The sequence below is a fragment of the Electrophorus electricus genome, chromosome 15, assembly GCF_013358815.1.
Source record: "Electrophorus electricus isolate fEleEle1 chromosome 15, fEleEle1.pri, whole genome shotgun sequence".
In the NCBI taxonomy this organism is placed as follows: Eukaryota; Metazoa; Chordata; class Actinopteri; order Gymnotiformes; family Gymnotidae; genus Electrophorus; species Electrophorus electricus.
The window spans coordinates 16,667,134-16,687,778 of record NC_049549.1 but is presented as its reverse complement, the minus strand read 5'-3'; the positions used below and the strand labels follow the sequence as shown (position 1 = coordinate 16,687,778).

The 20,645-nt window shown below is 44.6% G+C and overlaps 1 protein-coding gene across 1 annotated transcript; it reads left to right on the top strand.

The window, feature by feature from the left end:
• Nucleotides 1-5,775: 5,775 nt before the first annotated feature.
• On the top strand, nt 5,776-19,057 carry ppp2r1bb (protein phosphatase 2, regulatory subunit A, beta b). Its single transcript, XM_027013665.2, has 15 exons — nt 5,776-5,880; nt 7,311-7,401; nt 7,503-7,603; nt 8,437-8,669; nt 8,835-8,982; nt 10,405-10,560; nt 10,688-10,802; nt 10,899-10,969; nt 12,966-13,100; nt 14,391-14,564; nt 14,819-14,879; nt 17,201-17,355; nt 17,457-17,599; nt 17,677-17,768; nt 17,854-19,057. Exons 1-15 carry the CDS (start codon nt 5,803-5,805, stop codon nt 17,868-17,870), a joined length of 1,770 nt encoding a protein of 589 aa, XP_026869466.1. The 5' UTR covers nt 5,776-5,802; the 3' UTR covers nt 17,871-19,057.
• The last annotated feature ends 1,588 nt before the right edge of the window (nt 19,058-20,645 follow it).

The window sequence follows — 20,645 nt, the reverse complement described above, 5'->3', positions numbered from 1 at the left end:
ACTCAGTTATTTTTCTTTCATATGGATATATACAGGGTTGTCAAGGGAACAGTGTGTTAGCCTTTACTTTTTTTATTTAAAAAAAAAAAAAAAAAAAAAAGGTACTCCGTGTATTTTGGCTAGGTCTCTAAGTTGGCGTATTCTGAGAAGAGCTGAATATGCTCCTCATTTGGTGAGAAAATGCCCAACAGGTGGTGCTCTTGCACTGTAAATCCTTACAGGATTTTACTGGTCCTCCCTTTGTTATCCTTTTAGTTTGCTGTTCAGGTGCTTTGCTCCTTCTTTGTATTACCAAAGGTCTTGGGGCAAAGTGGAATTTACTCCAGTTATGGAATTTTACTTATAAGAGGTGCAAAACTCCACTTCTGCAGGGCTGTGAAACTGCCCAGTTCTGTATTTTCTGAGCTCATTGTCAGGTTCTTTGCAAACTGAAGGGTGTTCTCCTAAAGCAGGGAGTGCACTAAACTCTACAGGTCTGTGTACAGTTGAAACCCTCCCCGTCTCACAGCCAAGTGTGAAGTGCTTTAGTGTAAGAGCCAAACCCCTTTTATTTCCCCGTTTTCATGGTAATGACTGCTGGATGGAGCAGAGCTTTGCCCACTTGTGCGTCTCATTGTTTGTCTTGGTTTCCTTACCTCGGCTGTACATGGATCGTACTGCGTGTACTGTAGCTCTGTGCTGAAGACTCATTATCCGCATCACTGGCTTCCACCTTTCCTTGTAAACATGGGGTACACAGGGTAGAGAACATTGTGTCTCTATGGTAATGAACATTGGTCTTGCTTAGCTGCCTGGCACAGTGACTCAAAACAAGTCTGCAGATTATCAGACTCCTGAGCTGTCAGGCTCTGTTATCAAATGGCATTAAAAGGCTTATGTTGGAGGTGATTGTCTGGTTACCTCTTTTCAGTACCACACATGATTGTCAGCATACTGCTCAGCAAAACAGGCTGCATGGGAACGGTTTTATTCCATTTTGCAGAAAATCAGGCATAACTGCTAAAAGATCTGGATTCTGGAATAACGTAGTTATGGGTGTGGGTTGGTATTGAACTTGTAGCTATGATGACAAATTTAGTGGCAGCTCTTTGACAGTATTTTCAGGATATTGGTTGTGTGTTGTGATCTGGGAGGTGTAAAAGCCAAGGAAAGTGAACTGGGATTCTCAGTCCTAAAGTCCCAGTGTTGGGAGTCTCTCCTCAACACTCCAGTGTGTGGCTGAGCCTTGACCAGAGTTGTCTGGGGACTTTTCAGAGAGGATCATATCCCAGAGACACTTTGGACGACATGTGCTGAGTAATGTGATCGTGAGCCAGCTTCAGGAAGTGTGACTCGTTCTAGTCACAGATTTGAAGGAGTGACATTTCTGTCTTGTTTTCCTTATTGTGAACTGGTAACAGTGCTCAGACTTTGTCCCAGATTCATTTACAGACTATGTACACACCCAAAATAGGTATTTCTCATAACAGAAGCAGGAAAAGTATGTTTTTTATTCTCAGATAGGAATCCAGAATATATGACAGTAATTTTTCAATACATTCTCCATAACCATTTCTGGTAGAGGATAATAGAGATATGACTTCTCCAAAACAACAAATTTGTGCATTTCATATCAAGTCTCAGTCTAACACCATTTGTTGCTTATTTTGTCCTTTTGCTCTGTTGTTTCACATGCAGCCTCAGCACCTGAAGGGCCCAGGTCCCTATATGAAGCTTTTACACTGTACTTTGGACTCTAGCCTACTGTATTCATTCCATGAGTAAGTGACAAAGCACATTTGTAAGTCGCTCTGGATAAGAGGGTCTGCTAAATGCCATAAATGTAAATGCTAAATGCACATCCATGTATTCAGCTGTTCTCAAAAAAGCTGTACTTGAATAGCCAGTCACAGTCCCATATTCATATTTCAGATATCCAATAACCAAGGTAAAGCCCTAGTTTGATCCCTTATCCCTTAGAAAGGCTGTAAGGGTAGTGTGATTGAGTGGTGCTGGCTCTAAGCTCTCTTGTGGGAGGAGAACAGTTTTTAAAATGATTTCTCTTATAATTGTGGAATTCTTGAGCATTATAGGCTTAAACACTGTGATTGGTTGTCTTAAACCACATCCATAGTCACCCAAACATGGCTGCAAATCAACTTCTGAAGTTTGAAGTCTAATAAAGGGATAAGGAGAGTGTTTCAGGACTGGGAAAATACTTAATGCAATTTAGAATTTGACAGAAGGGTAGGCTGATTTATAATGTAATGATAAACCTGAACCAGACTTGGAGAAACCAACAGTGATGCTAGTCCTGCTAGTAGTTTTAACTAAACCTTTCAGGAACTGGAAATGACATCATCATAGTTGTTTCGTGTTCATAATTCAACTGTGATCAGAGCATACGGGTCAAACGGGGAGAGCACCGTGGAGCTAGAATAATGTCCGGTTATGCTTTTTTCATGAGCAAGGCAACACACCAAAGGACCTCTATTCAGATCATCTTTTTAATGAGATATTCGAATTAAACAATAACAGCATGTATTAAAATTATTTGTGTGAGACATTTAAATTCTTTAAATGAAGGAAATCTTGCCTTTAAAGAAAATGAGCAGAAAGGCCAAATACTAACTTGTACGATGATGTTATTTGCATATGATAGCTTGACAAAAAAGGATCCATCTTTTGGATGTTATGCTTTGGCATTGCTTCCCATAAATGGCTCTAATGCAAGCATCATTGTCATTGTTTCATCTGTGTTGAAAATGGAGCATTATATTGTTGCATTCTGGGATTTGTAACGCCACACTGATCTTTGGCTCAGACATGACATTCAGTCACGCTGTTTCATAACAGCCTGGGGGAGGTGTTGCATAAGAAAACACACAAAAAGTATTTTTCCTTCATTCCTATTACATTTTCACTGAGGGCACCATGCGACGACAGCACATTTCTTTACAAAAAAGGGTGCAGAGGAAAGATGCCTTGTGCCCCCGTCCTCCAGCCAGTTTTTTTTCACAGCCATCTTCGCATGCATGGCCTTATGGGACGTTACTTTGACGTCAGTGAGTGCCAGCTCAGCCTCTGCTGATAAATTGCAGCAGTAATTGATGTGGAACAGCACAGCAAGCCCACAGGCTGATTGCTCTGCTCATGCAGCTGCAGGTCTCTGCTCACGTAACCTCTGGTGCAGGTCTCTCCTTACGAACACTCACCACTCATGTGACAAACACAGGCACCCTGTTTTCAAAATCTTGATAAACACGAGGAGGAGAGATCAGCCTACCATGGCCTGGCACGGTGGCCCTCAGGCACTGGGATTTAGGTTCTCATCTTTCTTGAAAGACCAAACATAAACTGAAATGATGCGGTTGTTTATACACTGATAAGGGAGACTTTGAGGTTCACAGACAACCGATAACTGTTTGCAGTCAGACTGGTGACTCACTTTCTCATTGCTGTTAAAGGAACAATTCAGTAAGTTAATGTCTCGTCCACTAATTTACCTTCTATTTTAGTCTTGCGTTCTTTGATCGTTATTAACTCTACCAAGAAGAGAGTCTTCGTCAGTCCTGTGGGGTCATGCCCGCGTAGCACAGACACACGTTGCTTTTTAGTCCACTATTGGTGTCACTGATGTTGGGAAGGAAGCGCTAAGAATAAACCATGTTGTGATTTGCTTCTATCTTCCTGCTGTTTTATAGGCTATTGTTAAGAAATATTCTTTGTTTGTTTTTTATTTATACATTTTTAAGGCAGAAAAAGAATTAGCTTCAAGGGACAGACTGTAAGCATTACAGTTACACAGGTCAGGAATTCGTGATCATTTTGAGTGATGGGTTTATCCGTGTCAGAATACCTAGCTATGATTCCCCTGTGCCTCAGTGCATTGGCTGTTGCCAATTTTGACAGCATTTGTGACCTGGGAGGCATTGACTTGCTGCATGTGAGAGACCTATTTTTCAGTCAAGATCCTGCAGGTTGATAAACAGCTTTGTCCTACCTTCTACACCAGGACATTTAGGTAGAAAAAAAAAGCACTCTGCCAATAGCAAGAGGTTAACAGGGACCCAACAGGCTCCCCTGCTGATGGTATGAGTCTGAGCCAACACACCTGACCTTCGTCTTCGTCTTCCCCTTCATCTCATCCTGAGTACTTTGTGCCATTTGCAAAGTTAAACCTCAGTAATGGGAGACCATGCTGAGAAAACGACATTGTAAAATTGAAGAAAATTGCTCTTCGAGGCTCTTTCATAGATAGTTTAGGAGCAATGCATTAGGGGAAAAGAACAAAAAACAGAGTAATTTGGAGAACAAATGTTCTCTGCAAGGTAATAAGGCAAACAGGGAAGAAGAAGTAGGCTACATTCAGCAATCTATGTCCCTCGTCACGGCAGGAACATTAAGTAACACTTATACATGAGGAACAAGTAAACGTGTGGCTCCAGGAATAATTCTAATGCAGAGAAAAGACCAGTTTTCAATATCCCTGTAATTTTTTCCCCCATCTCTAGCCTAAACTGTAATTTGTATACTATTGTGCCGAATTAATTGCATAGTTCATAAACCATCAACGTGTGTGAGCTAGAGATTTTTGTCTTTCTTTCATGGTTGTGTTTAAACCCCATGCACTCCATCTGAGAGCGGAATGTTCCTAAACACCGGAGGAGCAGGAAGGCAGATGAAGGAACACAGCCGAACGTTGCATAAACTCAAGGGTGCGACGTCCTCGGCACACCCCGGCCTCGGAGAGGGCGGGGCTACAGGAACTGCGCACTGATGTGTATAAGCTCGGGGGAGTATGAGGGAGCCATGTGAAGGGAAGTATAAAGTTTCACAGACAGCAGGTCTGGGTCAGAGGGTACATGCTGTGAGGGAGGAGAGGTTTGATGTCTGCGGCGCCGTGATTAGTACCAGCCGACAGCACCCCCTTCTGCGTCTAGGCCCCTGACAACCCCTCACTCTGTGAAGTAGAAAGGTTATGATGTCTGGTAATCTATGACTGCATGACTCATGCAGTTGTTATCTTGTAGCCATGACTGCTGGTATCACGATTCTGCAGAATCTGATCTCCATAACTAGGAAACTGTGGCGAGCGATACGAATGCTTTAATCTCAGCCATAACTAAATGCTCCCACAAATGTTGCAAAGTCTTGACTGAGAGGGAAGAATGGCCCGCCCTTGTCTGTCTAAATGCCACCGAATGTCACTGCTCGCCTCATACTGATTGTTTTATTGGTTGAACTTAATTTCCTTATTATGTTTGGAAAAAATGCTCTTAGTTCTGCGATTGTCAGTGCCTTTTAATACTGAATTTTCACTCTTTTTACATCAAGTTTCAAACATTTGAATAGCAGTTTATATTACTGGATAGTACTGGGACATTGTGATAAAAAGAGACTAACCAGTAAAGGGGAACATTGATATTTATGTCCAATTGTCCAACTTGGATATATAACAATTTAGCCCTGCAAAGAATCATTGTAAGCATTGTCTTTTATTATTTTTGCTTCCTCACAATTTTGCTATATAATTTTAGAATTTTAATGTTTGCTTATTTATTTTGTATATGCTGTTTGTTTTTTCTTTATTTTTTAAAATAAATATAATCCTTTATAATTAAGCATTGAAAATAGGGATGCTGCCATTTAACCACAAGGAAACATGTACCCTCGATATGTTTGCATTTCAGTTTTTAAATTACTGCTCGTCATTTGCTCCATGAGTCTTTTATTTTGGCGGATTTTTCCCACGTGTTTGTGGAACATTTTAGCACCTGCGCAGTACAGGCGGAAACCAACCCAGCGCATTCGGAGTCCAAGATGGCAGGAGCGGAGGGAGATGATTCTCTGTACCCCATTGCGGTTTTGATCGACGAATTAAGGAATGAAGATGTTCAGGTAAGCCAGGAAACCGAGCTGCGGTCTTTTCTTGCTTTAAAATGCGATGCGTGTTGAATGAGTAAATCCCGCGTGAACGGCAGGCAGCTTTAGCTAGTGTCGGTGTCGGCCTTCTGTAGGATAAGCTAAAATAAGATAAGCTAAGCTAAAATAAGCTAATCTAAGATAAGATAAGATAAGTTAATACAAAGGGGATCGGTTCATGCTGAGGAACGGAGCCAACCGCCTGTTTATCTCGATGTCATTATAAACGTTATCAGTTTTATGTCCGCATCGTTGTTGTACATGTACGTGGTGTGTTTGTTAGCTACAATCCCGGCTTACCGTGTGTGTGTGTGTGTGTGTGTGTGTGTGTGTGTGTGTGTGTGTGTGTGTGTGTGTGTGTGTGTGTGTGTGTGTTTTACGCAAACGTTAGTCTGAGCCGGTGTACCCCGGTGGTGTTCCGCAATATCTGCGCTTTCTACAGCGAGCCTTGTGTATGGAGGAAACGCGAAAGATTTGTAAACTCAAAGGCCGTTTGCACATTTGCTCTGTGTGCCAGCGCAGTGGTCCTTCATCCACCCAGGCTCCGTTAGAGAACATCCTTCTCCTAAAGCCTTTGTGCAGCCTTACAAGCGTCATAAGAACATCAGTAAAGCCGCATGGGAGTTTGTGCAAATAAATATTCAGTATACATGAGCTTTTGATTATTATTATTATTATTAATAATAATAATAATAATAATAATAATAATTTTCTTATTATTATTATTGAATCTATGTACTATTTTGTAAGCTTGGCAAAGACAAGAAGAATATAGAAATGAATCGAAGTGAAATAAAGAAAAACAGAAATAAAATGCAAAGCAATGAAAACCACAAATAACCCCCAAACCTTCAAACGGATTACACTGGGTTAAGATATTCGACATGGTCTTGCTTTACGCAGGTCATTATACGACATCACTCTCCAGGGCTTGTACAGCCAACTTTTAAGGGTAATTTTTGGGTCACAGAGAATAATGAAGAATAAATCTGTAATCAAGATCAGCAATTTGATGTGTACAGCCGTATCTCACGTAACAGGGTTTTCTAATTTTGTTGTTGTATTTATTTTCATTATCTTTTTAAATCTTGCTTCACAGATGGCACACAGAACAGTGTATTGGTCTAAGTGTTCTGCATTAAGCACTCTCCCAGTTGTAGTTAATCTCGTCTTTACTGAGCGAGGTCGTGCCCAGTCTAACATTTAAGCACAATCTTTGTGCCAAGGTGTCCTCAGGGAACCCTGTCATTGTGGCAGTATGCGTGCTAAACCATGCAGAATTTACTCCACGTTTAAAAACTGCGTTCCTGTTTTTCAGACCGGGTTCCAGAATGCCACGCCTGAGCATTTTTCCAGGTCTTCAGTTAAATGCAAATGTTCACACTCCCTCTTTTCTCTACCTGTAGCTGCGACTGAACAGCATTAAAAAGCTGTCCACTATTGCTCTGGCGCTGGGTGTGGAGAGGACCCGCACCGAGCTGCTGCCCTTCCTCACCGGTATGCACAGCACCGCCCGGCTAAAGACACTGATGCCCTGTGTGACTGAGGTGAGGGTATAAGTACGGTGCTCAGAGTCTTTCTCCTTTCTCCTCGTGCAGACACCATTTACGACGAGGACGAGGTGCTACTGGCTCTGGCTGAGCAGCTGGGGAGTTTCACAGTGCTAGTCGGTGGGCCGGAGTATGTGCACTGCCTCCTGGTAAGGGCTCCTTTAAGATCAAACGTATTTTACAATTCTGGAGTTGTTCTTTTTTTTTTTGTCAGCACACAGCATTTTGGATTAGCAAATTACTTTGGAGTTCTAGCATATATTTAATTACACATATCTGCGTTACCCTTTTTATTTTAAGATTTCTGACGTGCTTTACCAAGACACTGGTATTTCTGGTTCGTGGTCATGTTAAGGGGTTCTTCCTCCCTGGTAAACACGACTTGGCTGATGCAGTTCCTTGGTTTCCATAGCAATGGGATTTGAGTCACTGTCTTGCTGAATATTGACACATCAAACTGATTATGGACATATATTTTAGTAAACCCACCAGCAGTGGTTTAATGTGCTTTATATTACCCTGTGTTTAGTTACATCACCCAGAGTTCAGTGAGCAGCTCCAGAAGCTGCTTAAGTCTCATTATTATGATTTGCTTGTATGTCTTTTTATTCCTCATCAGAGTGTCTTCTCTGTCCATAATCCACCATATCGCAGATCAGCTCTGTACTCTGCAACCTGTAGAAATCGGAACTTTCTGGTTTTAAGGAGAGTTTTACGTGTGCAGCCTTGCACGTGTATTTTGAATGTTGTTGCTAATTTTGCTGGCTTTTCAGTCTCTTCTTTTCCTATTTTCTTTTTTTCCAAGATATTTCAGCTTTTAACTATTCTAACTTGTCAGCTTCTTCCTTAGTGCCTGTAACTGAGTCACAGGAGTTGTGTTGGTTCACAGCGACCGGTTGGTGCATTTAGTAATGAAAGAGTTGCGGTCAGGATGTCTTCTGGATGTCTTAGCCCAGTGTGTCCCCTCTCCCCACGTCCTCAGCCGCCACTGGAGAGCCTGGCCACCGTGGAGGAGACGGTGGTGCGGGACAAGGCCGTGGAGTCTCTGCGTAAGATCTCTCAGGAGCACTCGCCTGTGGACCTGGAGGTGCACTTTGAGCCGCTGGTGAAGCGGTTGGCGTGCGGAGACTGGTTCACCTCCCGCACCTCCGCCTGCGGCCTGTTCAGCGTCTGCTACCCGCGCGTCTCCAGCACCGTCAAGGCCGAGATTCGTCAGTAAGTGCAGCCGCGGAGCCGCCGTGCGGTCAGGCTGGAGAGGTGGGTGACGTGTGTGTGTGTGTGTGTGTGTGTGTGTGTGTGTGTGTGTGTGTGTGTGTGTGTGTGTGTGTGTGTGTGTGTGTGTGTGTGTGTGTGTGTGCGCGCGCGTGCGCGCGTTCGCAGGCATTTCCGCACCCTCTGCTCGGACGACACCCCCATGGTGCGGCGTGCGGCTGCCTCTAAACTGGGCGAGTTTGCCAAAGTGTTGGAACTGGACTACGTTAAGAGTGACATCATTCCCCTTTTCACAGCGCTGGCGTCTGATGAGCAGGTACACACACCCTCACGCAACCTGAAATCTCAGGGTTCCATGAAGTCCAGGCAAAATTCACACACAATAGTTTTAGTGTAAATGTGGTATGGCGTCTCCCTGCTCTAGTTTGTCATGGTAATTTTGTAATTATTTAGTGCGTACATCTGCTATGAACTTTTCACTCACTCTTTGGAGGAGTGACCTGTAGCTAAACGTGACAGCCATGCAGACATAGCGGCTCGGTTCCCAGTACGTTTGTGCGCCTCCTTTGACCAGTACTACACTGCTGCCTGGATGCACTTATCACTTTGCTCATTAAACTCTTGTTATTATATATTCAAAATGACAACAAATTTAATGTGAAATATGGGTTTGTGTTGTGTTTAAAAACTTGGTTGAAGCAAGTAAACTACTTAATGTCACAGGAAAGCCATGGAATTGGGTGGAGCTTGGCTGTGTAGATCTGAATTTTTGTGTTGGGTCACGAGAGACCATATTTCCTGCTTTCCACAGTGAGGATGATGAGAGTGTGCTGGCAGCAGGCCAGTGTGATACATTTGACCTCACTAATAGACTCTCCTCTTTGGGCGCAGCTGTGCAGCTGAAGGCTTGTGTGCAGCCCTTAGGTGCTTAATTTCAGTGTGTTAAAACTCAAATTAAGATCGGTGTGAAAGGTATTCAGACCAATCAACTAAGTAACACTGCCATTCACAACATTGCTATTTATTTAAAAAATGTATTTGAATCACTTGTTGCCTATAAATACCTCAAATGAGTATAAACATTTTTTTTCCAAAATTGTGGAAATTTTTCTTGAAATGTTTTCTATTCAGCAATTTGTGTGTGTGTGTATGTATATATATATATATATATATATATATATATATATATATATATATATATAGATAGATAGATAGATAGATAGATAGATAGAGAGAGTATAAAAATGCTCATGTGAACGTGAGGCTAAAGAGTCAGCACAAAGGTCATGGTCAGTTCTTCTGTAAGGCCCATCTGCGCAGACACACACACACAGTAGTGATTAAATCCCTCCACATTGCCCAAATCATCACTGGTCCCTGCATGTGCACGACAGTCCCACTGGTGGTTGCCCTGGCAACACGTGCCACATCTTGTATTTGATTTCCCATGAGCTCAGAGGACAATGAGAGAAAACGCAGGGCCCTGAGAGAGTAACTGGGCACATTCCCATCATGTACTGGAGTAGAGAGGGGTCTTGTGTGGACATGTGCCGTACGTTAAAGGAGCAGGAGCACAACTTTACACGTGCTCAGTCCTGAAAGCATCAGTTGAGTTGTTTTATATTCAGAATGTTTCTTGAATTTTGAGGATTACATTTAACAACATCCAGTTTAACCTTGTGGTGGTACTGTGCGTACTGTAGTATGGAGCAGAAAGGCTGTCTGTGCTGTTAAGCAGGACTCCGTGCGGCTGCTGGCCGTGGAGGCGTGCGTGAGCATCGCCACGCTGCTGCCCCAGGAGGACCTGGAGGCTCTGGTGATGCCCACCCTACGCCAGGCCGCCGAGGACAAGTCCTGGAGGGTGCGCTACATGGTGGCGGACAAGTTCTCCGAGGTGGGAATTCAAAGATGATTCGCTGACTTTGTCTTTTATTTATTCCACAGCTGGATGATGTTAGCTCTGTCCAATATCATGTTAGCTGATTGCTTTGTTTTTTTGGGGGGGGGTTTTGGGCTCAAAGCTGCAAAAGGCAGTTGGTCCGGAGATCACCAAGAACGACCTGGTCCCTGCGTTCCAGAACCTTCTGAAAGACTGTGAGGCAGAGGTGCGGGCTGCAGCAGCCAATAAGGTCAAAGGTGAGGGAGAGGTGATGCCAGGGCCGGGTCCAATCAGAAGTGAGGATCTGGGTTTGGTGTAGGCTTCATCTTCTGTGGGGTCTCTTCCCTAAACAGAGTTCTGCGAAAACCTGCCGGAGGACAGCCGGGAGACGATCATCATGACCCATGTGCTGCCTTGTGTCAAGGTAGAGTTCCCTCATCCTCCTGCCAGCGGGGCCGCGCGTTACTGCAATGTCGACCAACGTAGCGGTAGTCGGGGAGAACCACAAGAGGGGAAAGGCGTTGTAACTCGGCCTTGTTTTTGACTGATGGACCTCCCGGATTTTGGTGCTAATGGTGTTGTAACTCGTGATATCCAGCAGATCTGTCATAAAGACAGAGGTGTTTTAATGGCCTTCCCAGGGCAGGGTACGCTGTCGACGCAAGGTGATTACCGTTCAAACTGTCGACTCAGGGGTGATTGTTACCTTTGGCCTGTGTTTGTGGCCTTCATGCTGCGTTTTTCTTAAGTTCCTGTTTGTTTACCATCTCATATTTATGGTCACATCAATGATCATAGATGTTCAAATGTGCATGTTTACTGCATTTCCTCCACCTGCACCCCCTTTACAACCATCCTAAGATCACTGACAGTTTCATCAGTCGAGTTTTAACTGGCCAGCAGGGGTCACTGTTGTGATAGCATAGTCCTATATGGCAGTTTTATTTCCACAGGTTGGGATCAGCCTGGGATCAGGTGACAGATCACCTGCCTTATCTGTCAGATAGTGGAAAGTTGTGGCTTCATTTTGCACTTGATTGCATTAGATTTCATGAGCATATGTTTCCAAGGCAACAAATATAATTCCAATATTAGGTACATTATGTCTGTTGTAAGCTAATAAACCGTATTTGAACACTTTGTTTCAATGACTGGTGGCTAGACCTACCGGCTCTCTCGTCCTGGCTCTTTGTCAGATCATGGGAGAACAAACCTGTCCAGGTTCATCTGCGATGGCTCATAGGAGAACATACTTCTCCAGGTTCTTCTGGGTTGGATCATGGGAGAACATACTTCTCTAGGTTCTTCTGGGACTGATCGTGAGAGAACATATTTCTTCAGGTTCCTCTGGGTCAGACTTCCTGCCTTCTGGAAGATGATGAGAGAGTTGCCAATGTGTCACTGGTGCAGGAATGTTTGCTTTATTTATAGTCGTGTAACAGGGCGTTTGGAAAGTTCTAATTGCACTGTGTTTAAAGGCAGTTTAGAACTGCTGGGCAGTGCATTCATACCGTGTAATATTCACTATGACATTATTTATTCAGGAGATGCGTTTCTGCTGCTTGTTTGTTGGTTAAGCTGCCAAGAGTTTAAAATGAGAGAGCGCGAGAAAGTTCTGTTAAGTTGTTGTTCCCCTCAGCATGTTTTGGCTTGGAGAAACGTGACTAAAACATGTTTCACTGATGTCAGCTGACCTCTCTCAACCACTTCTTCACCATTTTATTATTTAGGAAGATTCAGCAAAAAAGGTTAATTCAGGGAAATCTGATTTGGCATGTTTTTCATGCTGGATCCTGAAGTGATGACGGTAACTCTCTATGTGGTTCCTTTGCTTTGAGTGGAGAGGTAGTGGCATAACATTACTTCAAACCTGAGCTTAATCTGATGACCCTAAGACCCCGTTAAATAGTCTCTCGGGTGAGGCAGTCGTCCTATAAGTGCCTGTTAACGCCACCCCTCGGTCTGTGTGAATGAAAGAATTGGACAGCTTGTTACTGGCTTTAAACAGGAGCTGTAGATGCATGCTCGGTACTGGATGGTCACGTCTGGTCCTAGAGCTCCCGTGTCTGATGTTGGTTATTCATTAGGTCGCTTATGTAAGTGTGATTCATTCCTGCTGTAAACATTTTTTTTTTAGCTTACGTTGTCAACAAAACTGATTTAAACGTAGTGTTTCAGTGGCCTGGTGAGGCCCGAGAATTAGATGTACATGTAAATAACGTGCTTTTTTTCCCCCCTTTTTTTCTGGGTTTGAAATCGTTTCCAAGTAACATCACTGGCACTGTAATGACTTCTAATGAAATGTTGTTGAGTTTTTCTCTCTCTTCTCCTCGGCCAGATGATGAAAGTAATCAGCTTGTTCATGATTACAACCTCTTGGGAATGAATTGGATAAATTTTCTTCCCCTCTGCTCCGCCAGGAGTTGGTGTCGGACACAAATCAGCATGTGAAGTCTGCCCTGGCCTCTGTCATCATGGGCCTCTCCACCATCCTGGGCAAGGACAACACAGTGGAGCATCTGCTCCCCCTCTTCCTGGCCCAGCTGAAGGACGAGGTAAAACACCTGGCCCCTTGCCCACCCGCTCCAAGCAATCTCTCTCTCTCTCTCTCTCTCTCTCTCTCTCTCTCTCTCTCTCTCTCTCTCTGTGTCAGTTTCTCTTGTCTTGATCCGTTTCCGTGCAGGGGTGGAACAATATATTATTTCTTAATTGTTATCGCAGTATTGGCCTTGGCAATACAGATATTGACCTTGTTTTTTATCGGTGTGAGCATCACCAAGCAGTATGTACATGAAGAAAAGTGAACAAAAGTCAATTTGGGTGAAAATCACACAGACCAGTCTTTAAATGTAACAAGGACTGACTAGTATATTTTAGTGTGCTACAAGGCACAGCACACAGTACGCAACAACTTAATTCCAGTGTTTTCTGTCCATGTCCCTATCGTTTGGTTGGACCCTCCAGTGGCAGATGAATTATTAGAATTACTCTCTGGTTTAGTTTTACTTCCATACAGATGCGAATTGGCAGGTTTAGTGCCACCTTGTTCTTGAGCCTGTGGGACAGTTTTCCTCCTCCCTGGAGCCCCTGATTGTTGTATGCTGAATGATGTTCCAGCCCATTAAGGCACTGTTTGGGGAAAAACTGGGCTACGGGAAAGTTCCGTGCTCCCAGCGCTACCCCAAACACAGGGTTCAACCCTTAAAACATATTTCACGAGACTGTCATTTTCTCCCTGCTGTTAGAGTTTGCGGCCTTTGACCCTACCAAAGTTTTATGGCCTGCCACAATCGAGACGTTTAGGCGAGGCGGCGGAGTCCCGAGCGTTTGTGTTTTTCTCCTTCTTCTGTTTTATTGCTGTCCTCTTGAATGTCAAACATTGGCTTGGATAGTGTTTAGATGTGAAATGAGCAGATTATGTCCTGTGGGGTTCATCCTGGCCCCTCCTGCATAACGCTGCGCTCGAGTAGCGAGCATGATGTTTGGAGTCGTCTCATTCTTCACAATAGCACTTTTGGGAGAAAGCCATCTAAGGTCTCGCATCGTTATACGGATGAGCTCGAACGATATCATGACCACAATCCTCCAGCAGCCTTTTAAGGAAATATCAAAGACTTTTTGGTTTGATTTGTTTTTTTAACGGACCGTACACGAGCTTTACTTGGAGAGCAATGTCACCAGAATCTGCTGTTCTAGACGAGCTAAGTTTAACGCCAGAAGGATCTGGTGTCATCATCACCATTCTTGTGTGAAAAAGCAGCCCCACGTTCAGGTCTTTATAGTGATGCTTCAGTGAATTAACAAATGCGGCGTGCCAGAGTCTTTAACTGGGTCGACACCTACAGTGTCCCGAGGTGCGCCTGAACATCATCTCCAACCTGGACTGTGTGAACGAGGTGATAGGCATACGGCAGCTCTCCCAGTCTCTGCTCCCTGCCATCGTGGAGCTGGCCGAGGACGCCAAATGGAGGGTGCGCCTGGCCATCATCGAGTACATGCCGCTCCTAGCAGGCCAGCTGGTGAGTGGTGCTCTCCTTTCACACCTGAGCTGTGCAGTCACCTTAATTAAACATGGTAACCATAAGTGGCTCTTTTTGTGTTTAGCTTGTCTGTATGTTTTTATTCCACCTCTTACTGGTACCTCACTCATCTTTAGCCTTGAGAAGAATACGGGACAATGGACCTTTGCTTTGCTTTTGGCATTTGTTCAGTGTGGTATTTTTAGCTGATTGGTGAGATGAGTGCTTTGTTTTCTCTCTCTTTGCCTACGTAGGGAGTGGAGTTCTTTGATGAGAAGCTGAACTCTCTGTGTATGGCCTGGCTGGTGGACCACGGTGAGTTTTCCTTCGGTGGCGTCAGTACTGGGTGATACAAAGCCCTGGGGGACCCTTGTCTCGCCGAGTGGTTTATTTAGCTCGGTGCAGCCGTCGGGGTGAGGCTCTGGAGCTCCGGTAGTCCTGCTCCTTGCCTGCTGCCCTGCCGGAGGAGCGGGAGGCGTGGGGGAGATGAGGAGGTGCGCTGTGCTCTCCTGTCTGCTCTTGACTAACTTCTGACAGGAATCCTGCAGCTCTACGGAAACCCCTGTCCTCACCTCGTCCTTCTCTCCTCCCTGCGTCTAACACTCGTTCGCCAATGTCTTGCTCTCTTTGGTTCATTTCCTCATCAGTTTTTCTTTACTTGTTTCTTGCTTTTATAACTCGTTGTCTCACGCACGCCCCAACCCCTAATTGCTCGCCTCACAGCTGTTGTGTGGTCCGTGCTCGCGGTGTCCTTGTTCGTCTGTGTGTCAGCTTCACTTTCTCGCTGGAGGATTCGGAAACAAGATTTCACTCCAGCGCATTTGCTGTGCCTCTGTTCAGTGCTGCTAGTTATTTTCGCTTGAATTATTTCTGATCATTTGTGTTTGTGTCACCTGAAGCTGAGTGATTTAATAATTTACTGGTCCATGTCTCATTTTAGACTCATGTCTAAGGTCATGTTGATGAATTGATACTCATGTCCTGCATTAATATTGTAAACAGATCCTTGAAAGGTACCAAAGTGGATGGGCTACTTTAGTCAGAGTACGTAGGCTACGTCCGAAATTGGGTATTGCGCACTACGCACTTATTTGTAATGGTAATACATCAAATTCTCACGACATACTTGGTGCTGCTTTCAAATCACTGTCGAAAATAGATTGTGTGTATATACAAATAGACTGGATGACAGGGGAAGCTACTATGTGTCTTACGCCCTTTAGTGGTTGGCTGTGGTACAACTTTTAACCACACTCATTCTCATGTAAGAGACCGCTTCAGACGACAAACTTTCTTTTCTAATTACACATTGAACAATTTACTTGGCAAGTGTGTTCTGTCAATTTTGTTAGGTCCCCTCACTTTATTCTCCCAATATTTTTCTTCAAGAAGAACAGGATTTATATCTATTTGATTATACTTAAAGGGGTGTGGCCATGAGGTAATTGACAGCGATGGGCTTTATTTATTTAATTATTTTTAAACTTGGTCGTTATTGACAATTTGGCATTTTTGAATTAAAGCAATATTTTTGGGTCAGTTTGCTAGTGTTTTAGCAAACAAGCTAGCTAGCGACCTCCGTAGCTAATGTTAGAAGAGCGTATTGTTTGTTTACTCAGGCTCTACTGCGCAAGCACACCACATGGAAACGTGCATGTTGGCATTAAAAATCTTTGTAGCTTCAAAAATTCACAACGCGACTCAACAGTGACGTACCGTCCATCGTATGTAGAGTCTTGGTGTGAAACGTTTCGGGGACACGCCATCTCTTCATGACAAAAACGGTTGAATTGATGCGCTGAAGTAAAAATGCGCTCATGAGCTATTAAAGTTCGGCAAGTGTAAAGGATTCTGAAGGAAAAAATCTAAATGTCTTTAGGTATTGAGTGTTGGCAACCTAGAGCAGTTAGAACAGCTATTCAATTAACATTAGCTCCTGCTAATCAAATAACTGAAATATCTTCATCTTAGGTTATGACGCATCATGTTAAAATTAAACATTTAGGAGAAAGAATCTGCACCTGAATCAATTATTTTATAATCATTGTATTTAAACTTAAACCACTTCTTTTGTATTGTTTGGTTCGGCTTCACAAACATCCTGTCCTGACGTTATGGGATTGAATAGTGTCCAGTGTTCACGCACTTTTACCTAGCGTAGGGTGAAGGCACCCTTTCGATTACTAACTGTGAATAGGTTTGGCGCACTGTTTGGTACAGAAGTATGCAGTTGTCTGCTTTTGGTCCAGAGAACTTGGCATGTGCAGCCAACAGAGTTATTTTGTATGGAGATTTTCAGTGGACATCCCTGTTCCCTCAGCCCAGGCCTCCAGCATAAGCACAGTAGACCCGGAGCCTTGGACTGAACCACAGAGATCTGCACATTTGCACCAGTTGACAAACTAATGCTCTCACACGTCACTGGCATGTTTTCTTTGGGTTTTCCCTCAGCGTACTTAAACCAAATGCATGCACTACACTGGTGAGTCTGACATCCCTCTCTCCCATGGCTTTGGTAATGCGCCAGCCGAGGAGGCCCTCTGTCAAATCCCAGGGTCTTGAGTTAACTGCCTTGCAAAAGAAATGATGTTGTCTTGGAGCTGAAATATTCACGGCTGCCTGTGCCCGATTCTCAGTATACGCCATCCGAGAGGCGGCCACCTGTAACCTGATGAAGCTGGTGGAGAAGTTTGGTGCAGAATGGGCCCAGAACACCATTGTGCCCAAAGTGCTGAGCATGTCAAACGACCCCAACTATCTCCACAGGATGACCACTCTCTTCTGCATCAATGTGAGTTCTAGCCTGCCTTAAACTGCCACGCCCCACTGGTAGTATATTTTAGCACTTTCCTGCCATGAGGATCATTGTGCGTTTGTGTGTGTGTGTGTCAGGCCCTCTCTGAAGTATGCGGGCAGGAGATCACCACCAAGCACATGTTGCCCGTAGTCTTAAAGATGGCCAGCGACCAGGTTGCCAATGTGCGCTTCAATGTAGCCAAATGCCTACAAAAAATTGGACCAGTTTTAGACAGCAGGTTAGTCCCTCAGACGCTCCCCCTTTCTCCGACGTCCTGTTCTCAGGCGTCTCGCTCACAACGCTGTGTTTCTGCAGTGCCCTGCAGGCAGAGGTGAAGCCGGTTTTGGAGATACTGGCCACGGACCAAGACATGGACGTGAAGTACTTTGCTCAGGAAGCTATAAGCGGTATGTCCCCCTTTTGGGCTCTCCTGTCCCACTGTCCACCCGAGTGTTCTCTCTCCTTCACCTTGTTTCCTTCTGGTCTCCACAGTTCTCACCTTGGCTTGAACATATTCCTCCGTCTCCAGAGAAACGACGCCGGCGACAAAGGAAGACTTGTTGCATTCTATTTATTGTTGGTTTTGATTCGTTCCGTGTTGATGTCTGTGTAGCTCCCGTTTCCTGTCTGTGCTATTGAAAGGGTCACCCATTCTCACGCTGTAAATCTCTGAACGCTTTGAACGCAGTGATGCTAGAGTTAAACAATTGCATGCTCCGTCGTTCCCCAGTCTTGCTCCTGGAATAACCCTGCACCTCTCATCCTCCCTGCTGCAAGAGGTGCATTTTTAAACACGGCGAGGGCTTCATCGCTAGCTGCCGAGTCGAGGCCAGCATGTCAGGAGCTGGAGCAAGAACCTGGAATGTGTGTCAGGGCATCTTAGGCCTGGTTGAGCAAAGGCTGGCATGTTCTTGTATGCAGGACCAAGTTTAAACCTTGGACACTGAAACAGATCCCTCCACTAGCTATTCTGCCCATATGCTGCTCACGTAGTACCGGCCAGCCCCTTTGGTGTGTGCCGTCTGCTTCCATAAACCAGGTCTCTGATGGCCCGCTTGTTACCTCCATTCCGTGTTCTGGCCCGGTTGAGTTTCTGCTTGAGACCAGAACAGGCGTCACAGACGGCGGCACATGTTTCTGCAGCCAGCGACGTGCGCTGCCGACGTGCGCGACCCCCGTGCAAGATCATGGCCTCCTCTGTCTGCAGCAGCGCAGTGTGCCCTCCCCTCGCTTTCATCCGTTTTTGCTGAACTAATTCCACGGTTGCATTTCTTTTGTTGTAGGCCGATTAGCTCCAAAGGGAATTTTGTGCCATTGAAATGAACTGTAGGTTTTGCTCTTTAATTTTACGGTGAATGTGTGATAGAGAACGATGCGTCTCAAATTCCTCTATAACTACTGTGGGCAGCTGTGAACACAGCGGGTTTTTGACCTGCCGTTGGTCTAGCAACCACCCCGCCCCCAGTTCATATAGCGATATTCATCTGAATGTGGAAGACAAACCTAACTCCTAGATCCTAGTCTCTGGAAGGCTGCTGTTCTTTTAAAGGGGAAAGTGGAAGGGAAGTGCCAGTGTGGGGTGCTCAAGACTGTCCCGATTCCAAGACTGTTTGGGATCATCTGGACCCATTTTTAAACTACTAAGTGGGGCTTTACTGTACTTTTGGAACTAAATAAAAACAAAAAAACAAACTGATTTTGACTCAGTCTTTGGCATTACACAATCCTCTACCAACACGCATACGTGCTGAATAATTTCTCAGGTAAATGTGTCATTGTACTCCTAGAGTATTCTGTTCGAGTCTGCTGAGGTGAGTCTAATGTCCTGAGGAGCAGTATATTCTAAAACCTCAGCTTCTGATATTATCAGAAGTGTCGGCTTGTACATGTTCTACACTTAATAGATGTGCTCGAGTCCAACACTTGGCTAATAAGAGTCAGATGTCTTCCTTCAGCAGCTACTCTGGCGTTTTCTTTAGGAACACTCAGCGTGACTCCGGCCTAAGAGTCTCAGTGCTATACCTGATGTACAGTGGTTCAGTTTCAGACTACAGGACCACTGTTGCCTGAATAGTCAGGGGGCAGACTGCCTTCAACATTCACTAACCCTGACACGCATTGTGCTAACGTCACGTCTCACTGAAAGGCGAGCATGTGCAGGGTAACGGGTTATGTAATCAGGGTACTTACAAGGCAGGGCTTTCTAATTGCCGGTAAGTCTATTAGCATGTGATGTCAGGGGTGTAAATGGTTTAGTATATTATTAGAAATGTGCTTTGGGTTGGTTTCCCTGGTGAAACCTGTTTTCTCCTACACAAATTACAGTTGATTCATCAGCACACTGGTAGGTGCGCCAGTTGTACTCATTACTTTTACATTTATTGTGTTCATTCTGTTAATCCTAGAATTGTAGTCCAACAGGTTTAAAATGAAGGTTTCCACAAGACAGTTCGTAAGTTATGATGGGACATGAGAAAATAAGGTCGCAGATGCACGACTCCGTCGTTTGGACAGGATTCGGTGATACCAGCTCAATTGCCTACAGAACTGTGTACGTCACCCTTTGACTCAGTAATTTATGTTCATCTTAAGTGATGAGGCTCCTTTTCCCCCTCAAACAGAACTGTCCCTAAACTCGAGGGCCCTCCTGGCTCTCTGAAGCCCCCGACATTGTCTGATGACCTGGTGAACATAACGGCGCAAGGCTGCTGCTGGAGTTTAGGCACCTAGTTTGAACACGCCGCGTCCACTCAGCTTTTAATGTAAAATCATTTATTTCACGTCTCAAAATGAATTCGCCTCGCCTGTAGGGCGACGGTGAAACGTGGCGACACTCAGTCTGCCAGGTGGCAGCCTCTCGGCTGCTTTCCTCTCCAGGCAGTTGTTGGGCAGGGGTAAGGTGTTGCTCTGTGGCCTGTTGCCATGGTGACTGTTGACGTAAGATTCATTACCGGCGGTACTGGAAGCTACGGCGATCTCCATGTCGATGGGATGAGACAGCACAGACTTCCTGGAACGTAAACACTTAATCCACCTTGGCGGCACTGGGCTTGATCAAATACCAGAACTGTGGAGCACTGCTAGGATACTGTGAGTAGAGTCACAGGGACATGTTTAAGTAGTTAAATGAAAAGTGCTAATGAAAACAGCATCAAATTTCGCCGAGTGCTTTGGGCTCAAGTCAGTTTACTTATTGTAATAAAATATCCCAGCTGGTTTCACTACACGTAGATTGAATAGCTGGAGCTGAATCAGTTGTCTATGCTGTAAATGTAATTTAAAAA

Excerpts from the sequence above, each read along its gene's own strand:
- ppp2r1bb (XM_027013665.2), top strand. The coding sequence starts at position 5,803 with ATGGCAGGAGCGGAGGGAGATGATTCTCTGTACCCCATTGCGGTTTTG. Across the intron at positions 10,561-10,687 it reads TGGCGGACAAGTTCTCCGAG|CTGCAAAAGGCAGTTGGTCC; the intron begins GTGGGAATTCAA and ends TTGGGCTCAAAG. Across the intron at positions 13,101-14,390 it reads TGGCCCAGCTGAAGGACGAG|TGTCCCGAGGTGCGCCTGAA; the intron begins GTAAAACACCTG and ends CGACACCTACAG.